Raw genomic sequence first — 10,976 nt, forward strand, 5'->3', positions numbered from 1 at the left:
GAGAAGCAAAAAAAATATGTTTAAAAAGTATGTTTTGGGAGGATGCCCGATGGATGAGTGGAATTAAAACTTGAAAGTTGAATATCTTCTTCAGTTTGGAAGGGTTCATTAGTAGAATGGGAACCACGGAATGAAATGGATGAAAAATTTAGGGTTTCCTGTGTGTAGTGCATAGAAATATTTTATACTCTTGTATCTTCTGTTCTTTTTAGTATTTCTTATAAAACTGATTTATTTATATTCTTATTATTTATATATAAATACATTTCTTATATAGTTTTATAAATACAACATATGATTTTTTTTTTTTTTTTTTTTAAAAAAGAAAAATTAAATTTTAGAAAATATTTTTATCTTGTTATAAATCATCATTTGTCAACTAGTAAATTAGACTACCAAGTTAAATATCAAGAGTCATGTAAATCAATATGAGATGCATTTTTGATCAACTTCCCACACATCTCTAAACGTCTACGGGAAACCAAAAGTTACTTACTGTATAAATATATCCATTGTTGTTCTACTTTAATATAAGTGCAAAAGATTTAATAAAAAATATGTTTTATAATGAAAATTAAACTTCAAATTCTGAGAAATATAAATGTTAGTCTTTCCAGAATAAAATCTTTAAATAATAACGTAGTGGGAAAATTACTATTTATAAAAGAAAATTGTGTTTTACCTAATTCCATTAATTTCTAATCTTGTGTGCTTTCCACATAATTACATGGACCGTGATACCTAATAATAACACTTGTTTTCGTGCCATTCTTGTCTCCACTATACCCTGAAGTTGGGTTCCGATTGGACCGGCCCACACCCTAATTTCAATTAATTATTATATTATTGTTTTTCGTAGAACAAGATTTAATGGGTACAACCACCCAAGTGCTCGTGACCCTCCTATTGCAGGTTACCCATAACCAATTTGATAAAATTAAATTGCTAACTTTAAAAATAAATTATGATCAAAAGAACATTTAAGTAACGATTAGATTCTTTAATCGAATAGTAATAACAAAGGAAAAATTCAGTCTATCAATTACTTTTACAAATCTTCTGATCCATTCTGACTTTTAAGTTTTTAAATGATAAAAAATATTATGTCAACACGTGTCCCCTCCACCTCAAAACTAAGATGCCACTATGGTAAATTGTAGAGAGAGGACTTGGTTGCAATTCAATTCCACCCAGACTGTGTGCGCAAAAGAACTGTTGTATGATATAAAGATTGCTAACTTGTAGAAAATATTTAAATTGAATTTTATTTAATTTTTAAAAATATGTAAATATTAACATCGTCAAATATTACTGAACATGACCGATGCTGTTTCGAATTTTAACTAAAAAAATTGACTAATTTGCAGCAGTGTATTCCGGTTTACATACTGAAAATGGTGCCGCCAGGGAAGATGAGAGAAGATCACTCTAACATCAAATTCCAAATGATTAGGATTCCTGTGATGACAATTGGGTCATTTTCTCTTCCCTGACACACCCAACTTGATGCCATATCGAGGAAGCCAATAACATGTTGCCAAAAAACATTGCAGCACAAACAACATCAAGGAGTTTCAAGACCTTTTCAATGCCATGAAAGTGAAACATTCATGGAAAAACATCATGCTGCGGAGATACAAGCCCCGGCTCTTCCTCTATGCACTGGTTCCATTTTTCCAGCAGATCACTAGCGCCAATCTTATCTACGTGACATCAACATGAACTAAAATAAATGATGTCATCATCGTTTAAGTCTGTTGATATTTGTCGGTATTAAGTTTTTTAATAGTAGGAGGATAATTTGTATATTCTTAAAAGTAAAAGTTGATTTGAATAAAGAAAGAATTAAAAGTAAGCCTATAACATAATTTCTAGGGTGGATAATTATCTTCTGTACATCAAAGAAGATCGCCGTTTCAGATGAAGTTCAACTAACGCAGCCCCGCTCTTCACAACGGCACTAATGGCGTGCGCTGTGCACTTGTAACTCACCAAATAAAGCTGCCGTTAGGAAATAAAAGTGAAGAAAGAGGTCAATAACTACCGAAGACTCTGCGAATAGCCTGGTAATTCTCAGCTTAACGAGATTTTTCGTGATTACAGAAATAAAGATGTAAACAATCTTATTTACATAATAATTTTTACAGAGAAGGGTAGGTTCAAGTAAAAAGGAGCAAAACTATTGTCATTTCTCAAATGGGTTGCAATTCATCGAAGAAATCGAGATTGGGACGACAATTCCAAGTGCAGAATTTCACTCGTAAGACCCAATCAGAGAATTTCTCTGTTCTTGCCTCTGAAACTGCTTGTGAGTCTTTTTTTTTTTATCAATGCTCCGCATTTGATTTTTGACCACTTCATCTACGTTCTGATTTGGGTTGTTTATTTATGGGTTGGATGAACGGAGTGATATAGTTTGTGCATTAAAATGTGATTGTCTTTTGGGGTGTGTCAGTTGCTTTAAATGAAGTGGAATCCTTGTACGAGCTATACAAGAATCTGAGCTGCTCTGTCGTCAAAGATGGGCTAATACATAAGGTTTATTTATTATCTAATTATTCTCTTCTTCACTGGTGAGATTATATTCATTGAGTGTACTCCCTTTTTATTTGACTGATGCAGGAAGAACTTCAGCTTGCAGTACTTAGAAACAGCAATAAACAGAGTTTCTTTTTAGATAGGGTATGTGGTGTTAATTGTTTTTGTTTCTTACAACCGTATGTTTTCAATATATGCTAATGTATGATTTTCTATCTTTGAGGAAAGAAATACCCAATTAATGTGATGTGTTAGTACTGCTTATTAGAGCCTTTTCTGATAGAAAAGAAAGCATGTTAATGGCTTGAAACAAGTGGGCTCTCAGTTTCTACTAAATGGTTTTTTAACAAAAATCTGATAAAGATACTGTTTCTGATATCTTTCTTTTTTGGGTAGATATTTGATCTTTTTGATGTGGATGGTAATGGCCATATTGAATTTGGAGAATTTGTTCGATCGTTGGCTGTCTTTCACCCAAGAACTCCCCAAACAGACAAAATCAAATGTAAGATCTGCGTTTAATGATGGATAATCTTTTTCTTGTCTTCCATTTTCTTCCTATTGAATATTCAGTATATCCTAATTGGAACTAAGTTCTGCCAGAGGTATAGCTATTGACTTGTTATGGCTGGTAAAATGGTTGATTTTTTATGACAGGTGCATTTAAATTGTATGACTTGAGACGCACTGATTTTATTGAGCGTATTGAGGTGAATAACGTTGATATTTTCTCCTTTGCTCCAACTGTTTCAACTATTGATTCTCGAAAAGTTAATATGTAAATAAATCCTTGTTGATTAAACTGAGCATTTAAGTGTGGGGAAAGTCCCGACGGGGTTTTAGTTTTTGTAGTCTTCGGACTATAGATATATATATATATATGAATACTTCACAAAACTTTCCATGTGATTATATTTTCAAAACAAGTTCCGCAATCCCTTTTTAACATGTCTTGTTAAGTTGTACAACGAAATTGCATGACTTCTTTACTTGGAAAATTGACAGTTGAAGGAGATGGTGGTGGCTCTTTTACATGAGTCTGACCTTGTGCTATCTGATGATATTGTCGAAACAATTGTAGACAGGGTATGTGATTTGTTCTCGTCTGTTATTGGATAAGCACATTTTATGGGTTTTGACTGTTCAGATTTCAATGCTTGTTTCTTCTTATCTGTCATACAGACATTCATGGAAGCAGATGCCAATGGTGATGGCAAAATTGATGAGGAAGAATGGAAAGAATTTGTCACAAAGAATCCATCAGTGCTAAAGAACATGACTGTTCCTCAATTAATGTGCATAGATCCTAGTTAGTTTTATATATTTATTGCATAGTTAATTAAATGATTCCTCCACTGCCTAAAATGCTTCAAAAAGGCCGATTATGAAGGATGTCTGCATGCAGATTTTGGAAAACATTTGCAATTGTGTATAACATTTCAATATAGGATCATGTATTTTATTGTGCATAACATGATCATATTATGGTTTTTGCTTCTCAGGGATGTCACTCTAGCTTTTCCCAGCTTTGTACTGAACTCTTAAGCAGAAGAATCACAATTATAACCTACATGCTAAGACATTGAAGCCACCTCTTGGCTTGTTCTCCTCATGTTGGGAGTATGCAAAATTGTTTAACCTTGGTTTCTTGATTGTCGCACCATGGTTCCGGTGAGGTGATCTCCTGGTAAACATAATCTCCAAAGAGGAAACTTGGCGCCTAACAAGATATGAGCAATATATTTGGGGTGGAAATCTGCTACATTTCTTGGTACCATTTATGCTATAAAACAATAAAAGTCCAGCTAATGAAACTGCTGCAGACTTTTACAGGTTTTATCCAAATCAGTCCCATGTAACATGCTAACTCTCAATTCCAAGTGCTCTTAGTATGGATGTTTTCATAAGAATCAGAAAATAAATGTGTCCATAAGCTGCAGGTTAGGAACAGTACCAGGTCTTGAAGCTTCCTTTCATGATCATATTCAGTTCTTGTATTTATATATCATATAGCTAGTACTTTCAATGTATTCTACTGAAAACACGCACAAACTTACCAGAGACAGCAATGCGATGATTTCATTTGCCTTTCACAAAGAGAAATGAGTGGCAATGACCCAAGAGTTAATGTTTTGTGAACAGAAAGGTTTCCTGATTCTCGTTGGATAAGGACCAAACTTATTACTACGTTTCAGATGTACTCTTTTAGGTAAGACGAGCCAGGGTGTTTGGATTGACTTTTTTTGGTGGCTGAAAGCGCTAAAAGTACTTTTTGCTCCAAAAGAAGCATGAAGGATTTGTCAATGTGTCAAACGTGCTAATAGCTGGAGCTTTTAGGCCAAAAAAGGAATCTCCTAATACCATTTCCTTTTTTTTGAAAGCTTTTAGCAAATAACTTAAAGCACATTTGACCATATTTTTTGACCAATATACTAATTCTCAGAATATTCTAACCATAATTCAATAAAAACTTATCCTATGAAAAAAAAAAATTTCAAGAAAAGTGACTATCCAGTTGCAATTCCCAAATTAAACAAAAAAGAAGGTTTAAATCGACCCTCTAAAAAAATCCGCCGTTCGTTTTAATACTTATTTTTCATCTAATGTTGTAAGGTGAAGTGCGTGTGTTGTTTGCAGATATTTGCTTCACTACCTTCATGAATGTGGAGCTATCAAGTTTCTGATTTCTCCCACAAGGTTCTTTTTTGAGTTTCTGATTTGTGGAATGACGATTCTGATTCATTGGCTCTTAAGCTCTCTAAAATTAAATTATGAATGTTTTATGATCCAACAATATTATCTGTAGGAACTGTGAATTTTATAATTGAAATCATAATTAGAAATTTTTCATGAACAGATTAAAACAAATTCATGCACATAGCCTAAGAAATGGCATTGACCAGACGCAATACCTTCTAACGGAGCTTCTACAAATCCCCAACATCACTTACGCCCAAAACTTGCTCAACCTTACTTCCAAACCTACGGCCTTCTTCTACAACAAGCTTATTCAAGCCTACTCTGCTCAAAACCAACCTCACCGCTGTTTCTCCCTGTATACTCGAATGTGTTTCAATGGTTGCCCGCCAAACCAATTCTCCTTCACCTTCCTCTTTTCTGCATGCGCTTCCTTCCCCTCCCCTCTTTACGGCCAAATGCTCCACACCCAATTTTTTAAATCGGGTTTCGGACATGATTCCTTCCCATTGACCGCTTTAATTACCATGTATTCGAAGTTTGGTAAGTTAAAGCTTGCGCGCCAGGTGTTCGATGAAATGAGTATGAAAGATTTGCCCATTTGGAATTCGATGATCACGGGTTACGCGAGGTGCGGGGATATGGACGGAGCTTTGGAATTGTTTAGATCAATGCCCAATAGGAATTTGGTTTCCTGGACCGCAATGATATCTGGGTACTCGCAGACTGGAAAGTACGCGGAAGCATTAGCCATGTTCTTGAGCATGGAAACGGAGGAAAGCACGATTAACCACGTTACCATAGCTAGCGTGCTTCCAGCCTGCGCAAGTCTTGGGGCACTGGAGGTTGGAATGAGGATTGAAACGTACGCGAGGAATAAGGGGTTTTTCAAGAATCTGTACGTGAGCAATGCTGTACTGGAAATGTACGCAAGATGTGGTAGAATTGATGAAGCTAGGCGAGTGTTTGATGATATTGGCAACAGAAGAAATTTGTGCTCATGGAACTCTATGATCATGGGCTTGGCTATCCATGGAAAATCCTGCGAAGCTCTTGAACTTTACAATGAAATGCTGGTAAGCAGTTCCTTTTCTTTTATTGCTTATTGCTATGAATTTGATGTGGGTTAAACATGTAGAGAAATTGAACTTTGTTGTTATTCCAGATGGAAGAAACAGCACCAGATGATGTAACATTTGTGGGTTTGCTGCTAGCATGCACTCATGGAGGCCTGGTTGTACAAGGCAGACAGCTATTCAAGTGGATGAGTGAAAAGTACCGTATTAATGCTAAACTAGAGCACTACGGATGCATGGTTGATCTTTTAGGCCGTGCTGGGGAGCTGCAAGAAGCTTATGATCTCATAAAAAGCATGCCAATGAAACCAGATTCTGTTGTGTGGGGAGCTCTTTTGGGAGCCTGCAACATATATGGCAATGTTGAGATAGGTGAAATAGCAGCCGAGTCACTCTTCAAGCTTGAACCATGGAATCCAGGGAATTACGTTATACTGTCAAATATATATGCATCGAAAAGCAGATGGGACAGGGTTTCGAAGCTGAGGAAGGTGATGAAGTCCAGCCAAATAACAAAAGCAGCTGGATACAGTTTCATTGAAGAGGGGGGCAAGGTTCATAAGTTCATTGTGGAGGATAAATCACATCCAAGATCTAACGAGATATATGAAGTGTTGAATGAAGTTTGGAGCAAGATGAGGCAAGAAAAGAGGGCTGCTAATTTTGATTTGGAGCTTGAAGAAGTGTTCATGATGGAGTAAAACAGGTCAAATTTTTCGCTGTAAAACTAGGATAGGATAAGCAGCTGAAAAAATTTATGATAGAGTATAACCTGAAACCAAACATACAGCTATCTCCTCTTTTATCTGTAGCAATACCTATCTAACAATTTATGGAAGGAATAATTGCCAGCTCTGTTTCAGTCGCTTTCCTTTTTTGTATTTTTTTTAGAAAAAGAAGAAAAAGGAAACCTCCGTGCTGCCTCTTATGAAGGAATATACTTTATGTCATAAAGCATCTTCTGACTTCTCAAATAGGAAAATAAAAATCCTCCTATCCTATTACTTTGACCAATCACAAACAAATAAATCTCGAAAATGACGTTAAGGATGTAATAAAATTAATAAAAAAAAACTTGGTCAAATTTGGGAATTTTTTCTTGTAATCTATAAAACGACGACGGCTAAACGCGTCTTCCCTTCCCACCTCTCTCTCTCTCTCTCTCTCCCGCTCTCTCTGTTAGTTTTTCGTCTTTCACGGCCATAAAAGTCTTCAAGCCATTGATTAATCTAAAACCTGAACCATGTTTACTAAAATTAGATTAGCAATTTAAGGTCGATTCCTCCTTCCTTTCTCCTTGGTTCTTCCTTTCTGGTAAGAATCCTGTCTCTGCATTTGAGCTTGTATCTATTTTTTTTTCTTTTAATTTGTAGTTAGTTAAGTACAAATTCGCCTCCTCATCTCTCAAACTTTAATTTTCATTCATCTGTGTGATTGTTCCTAAGGTTCGGTTCGGGGCGTGATTTGTTGGGGCTTGAAGGAGATTCGTTCTTTAGGTTTGTGTTGGAGAGGAGAGCATGAACATCTAGGCTTGGGATTTTTTTTGGGTTTCAGTCTGAGCTGATCTAAAAACACATGCATTATCTGTGGAAATAAACAAATTCTTTTTAATTGAAATTCTGCATCAACAGCCAAAAACATGTCTTCTGCCAGTCTTGCTCTTAGTCCTGTTGATAATAAACCCTTGTTTTCGCTTGATCGTATAAATTCTTTGTCAAATCTATGCGTGGATGAATCAATTGTAATATATCTTGCTTTGTCTGGGTCGATGGTTCCAATGCGTATATTGGAGTCTGATTCAATTGAATCTGTGAAACTCCGGATTCAATCATGTCAAGGGTTTGTTGTGAAGAATCAGAAGTTGGTATGCGGAGGCCGTGAGTTGTCTCGGAGCGATTCTCTTGTCAGCGATTACGGTGTGACTGATGGAAATGTTCTTCATTTGGTTCTTAGGGTTTCTGACCTTCAGGTCATTAATGTCAAGACCGCCTGCGGGAAAGAATTTACTTTTCATGTTGAAAGAGGTAGGGACGTTGGGTATGTGAAACAGCAGATTGCGAAGAGAAGAAAAGAATTTGTTGATCTTGATGAGCAGGAAGTTGTTTATGATGGGGAGAGTTTGGAGGAACAGAGGCTTATTGATGACATTTGTAAACACAATGATGCAGTGTTGCATTTGTTTGTCCGAAAATCGGCAAAAGTTCGTCCTAGGCCTGTTGAGAAGAATTTTGAATTATCTATTGTGGCCACACAGTCAAATGAAAGGAAGAGTTATGATGTTCATGCAGAGAGCAAACAGAGACATTACGATGCCAGTGAGAAGAATGAAAGAAGTTATGAAGTTGACCAAGGGATTTTACCAAGGAAGCCTCCTGACAGGGATTTCTCTTTGGAGCCAATCACTATTAATCGCAAGGTTAAGTTACCTTCAGTGGTTTTAGATATGATAAACACCAGTTTTGATGGATTAGATAGTGGAAATTATCCTGTCAGGTCCAGAGAGGGTACAGGAGGAGCTTATTTCATGCAGGATTCATTAGGCGAGAAATTTGTTGCTGTTTTTAAGCCGATTGATGAGGAACCTTTGGCTGTTAACAACCCTCAGGGCCTACCATTGTCACCAAGTGGTGAAGGGTTAAAGAAGGGAACAAGAGTTGGAGAAGGAGCATTGAGGGAAGTTGCTGCTTACATTTTGGATCATCCAAAAAGTGGGTGCCGCAGCTTATTTGGTGATGAAAAAGGTTTTGCTGGAGTACCTCCTACAGTTATGGTTAAGTGCTTTCATCGTGGATTTAACCATCCTGGGCAGATAATGTTCAAGATTGGATCATTGCAGATGTTTATGGAGAATAACGGTAGCTGCGAGGATATGGGTCCTTCCTCATTTCCACTTCAGGAGGTGCATAAAATCTCTGTATTAGATATAAGATTGGCGAATGCAGATAGGCATGCTGGGAATATTTTATTGAGCAAGGATAAAGATGGCCAAACTGTACTTATTCCAATTGATCATGGATACTGCTTGCCTGAGAGTGTAAGTTTTCCATTTACTATGTGCATAACTATTTGCCCTTTATACTTGTGGTCATTAACAGTATTTGATCCTTTTCCAGTTTCTTGCTTTTAGAATGGTTTTCCTTTATGTATAGATTTTTTAAATTGTAAATTGCTGAGTAATGTCTGAATCTGGATCACCTCCATGGAACTAACATGAAGTGGTTACCTGATCAGATGCGGGTAGTTTTTTATATATAGATTTTATGCTAGAAATGTTTTTGTGCTGCTAAACTTACAACTGATTATTTGTATGCCACTAAATTTATGGTTCTATGGAAACATGGTCTTTTTTTTCCATTCTTCCTTTTCTTAACCACGTTCTTTATCATGCTTATGTTAGAAACTCAGTTTATTTGCTGCAAATTTACACTTTTTTTTGGGAGAAACTGTAAAGTTCATACTTGTTTAAAAGGATGTGTCCCGTTTACAATAGACAGGCAAGGTGCCTTCAGAACTTATTTGACTGCCACTGAAAACCTAAATGATTTTTGTCAAGAGCTTCTGTTGTTGACTCTTTTGCTGGTTTTAGGGTTATCGCTTGATGATTTATTCTCTCTTTACACCCTTGCAGTTTGAAGATTGCACATTTGATTGGCTCTACTGGCCTCAGGCTCGCAAGCCTTACTCCCCGGAGATCATTGACTACATAAAATCACTTGATGCTGAAGAAGACATCATTCTTCTAAAATTCCATGGATGGAACATGTCAGTTGAATCTGCCTGCACACTTCGCATCTCCACCATGCTTCTGAAGAAAGGAGTTGAATGTGGGCTAACTCCCTTCGAGATTGGAAGCATAATGTGCAGAGAAACATTAACAAAGGAATCTGTCCTGGAGGAGATTGTCCAAGAAGCTCAGGGGTGTGTTCTCCCTGGCACAAGTGAAGCTGCATTCCTTGAGGCTGTGTCTCACATCATGGATGGTCGTCTGGATAAGATTGCTGGTCAGGTGAAGGGGCATAACTATTAGAGGAGTGTTGGTACTATTTGTGTTTTTGTACATATGTTCTCGTGCATATGTATAGCAGCTGATGCGGTCTTCAATTGTCTATAAACCTGTTGGAGAAGTAAAGGATCCTTTTTAGATATCTTGATTTCTATGACGTTTAAATACTTATGGAGAGTTTGATCTCTTTACAGAACCCCCTGGCGTACCTTTAAGTGATGTTTTGTACTTACATATATATATATATATATATATATATATAGAAGGCGTTGTGTCCTTTTTTCGCCCTATGTCAATAATAGGAAAGCAAATGTACCTGGATGGAACATGTAGTGAGTGGATGGATGATGTCCGTTTGGTTGTCTTCCTTATTTTTACCCCTTTACGTTATTGTAATTGTAACAATTACCCTCCTATTTCTAATTGAAATTAATACAATTAACTCCTTATGCTTCTTCTTCAACAACTTAACGAATAAAACCTTTAGTTAAGTAAAATCATATCTTTATTCTTAATATTCAAAGGTAAATTATAAAAATACACCTTATAATGAATAGTAAATTACATAAATACCTCTTCCATCACTCTTCTGTCCATATTAACAGCTAAAAGATAAAAATAAGAGGGTGAAGTTATCCACCACAATAAAATTTTTAAATATT

General features: G+C 36.3%; 3 protein-coding genes across 5 annotated transcripts; all 3 read left to right on the forward strand.

The window, feature by feature from the left end:
- Window positions 1-1,363: 1,363 nt before the first annotated feature.
- Window positions 1,364-4,641, forward strand: LOC110811024 (calcineurin B-like protein 7). 2 transcript variants are annotated; one of them, XM_088219906.1, is made up of 9 exons: window positions 1,364-2,066; window positions 2,148-2,308; window positions 2,456-2,538; window positions 2,623-2,682; window positions 2,935-3,043; window positions 3,196-3,248; window positions 3,544-3,624; window positions 3,721-3,833; window positions 4,041-4,641. In XM_088219906.1, the coding sequence occupies exons 2-9, from the start codon at window positions 2,197-2,199 to the stop codon at window positions 4,081-4,083; spliced, it is 654 nt and encodes a 217-aa protein (XP_088076032.1). In that variant the 5' UTR covers window positions 1,364-2,066; window positions 2,148-2,196; the 3' UTR covers window positions 4,084-4,641. The 2 variants fall into 2 exon arrangements, with proteins under 2 accessions (XP_088076032.1, XP_088076033.1); XM_088219907.1 differs by having other exon boundaries at window positions 1,365-2,066; window positions 3,721-3,847.
- A 409-nt stretch (window positions 4,642-5,050) lies between these two features.
- LOC110810992 (Pentatricopeptide repeat (PPR) superfamily protein) lies at window positions 5,051-7,162 on the forward strand. 2 transcript variants are annotated; one of them, XM_088219904.1, is made up of 3 exons: window positions 5,053-5,235; window positions 5,396-6,311; window positions 6,401-7,162. In XM_088219904.1, the coding sequence occupies exons 2-3, from the start codon at window positions 5,604-5,606 to the stop codon at window positions 7,010-7,012; spliced, it is 1,320 nt and encodes a 439-aa protein (XP_088076030.1). In that variant the 5' UTR covers window positions 5,053-5,235; window positions 5,396-5,603; the 3' UTR covers window positions 7,013-7,162. The 2 variants fall into 2 exon arrangements, with proteins under 2 accessions (XP_021893032.1, XP_088076030.1); XM_022037340.2 differs by having other exon boundaries at window positions 5,051-6,311.
- Window positions 7,163-7,487: 325 nt separating this feature from the next.
- Window positions 7,488-10,763, forward strand: LOC110810991 (phosphatidylinositol 4-kinase gamma 4-like). The gene is made up of 3 exons (XM_022037339.2): window positions 7,488-7,625; window positions 7,757-9,345; window positions 9,940-10,763. Exons 2-3 carry the CDS (start codon window positions 7,951-7,953, stop codon window positions 10,336-10,338), a joined length of 1,794 nt encoding a protein of 597 aa, XP_021893031.1. The 5' UTR covers window positions 7,488-7,625; window positions 7,757-7,950; the 3' UTR covers window positions 10,339-10,763.
- The last annotated feature ends 213 nt before the right edge of the window (window positions 10,764-10,976 follow it).

The sequence above is a fragment of the Carica papaya genome, chromosome 5 (genome assembly GCF_054855325.1).
Source record: "Carica papaya isolate Zhongbai chromosome 5, ASM5485532v1, whole genome shotgun sequence".
In the NCBI taxonomy this organism is placed as follows: domain Eukaryota; kingdom Viridiplantae; phylum Streptophyta; class Magnoliopsida; order Brassicales; family Caricaceae; genus Carica; species Carica papaya.

What these genes read in the sequence shown, in the direction of transcription:
- LOC110811024 (XM_088219906.1), top strand. Translation starts at nt 2,197, where the DNA reads ATGGGTTGCAATTCATCGAAGAAATCGAGATTGGGACGACAATTCCAA. An exon ending in AAGATGGGCTAATACATAAG is followed by an intron (nt 2,539 to 2,622) that starts GTTTATTTATTA and finishes TGACTGATGCAG; the next exon opens with GAAGAACTTCAGCTTGCAGT. An exon ending in ATTTTATTGAGCGTATTGAG is followed by an intron (nt 3,249 to 3,543) that starts GTGAATAACGTT and finishes GAAAATTGACAG; the next exon opens with TTGAAGGAGATGGTGGTGGC.
- LOC110810992 (XM_022037340.2), top strand. Translation starts at nt 5,388, where the DNA reads ATGAACAGATTAAAACAAATTCATGCACATAGCCTAAGAAATGGCATT. An exon ending in AACTTTACAATGAAATGCTG is followed by an intron (nt 6,312 to 6,400) that starts GTAAGCAGTTCC and finishes TTGTTATTCCAG; the next exon opens with ATGGAAGAAACAGCACCAGA.
- LOC110810991 (XM_022037339.2), top strand. Translation starts at nt 7,951, where the DNA reads ATGTCTTCTGCCAGTCTTGCTCTTAGTCCTGTTGATAATAAACCCTTG. An exon ending in GATACTGCTTGCCTGAGAGT is followed by an intron (nt 9,346 to 9,939) that starts GTAAGTTTTCCA and finishes ACACCCTTGCAG; the next exon opens with TTTGAAGATTGCACATTTGA.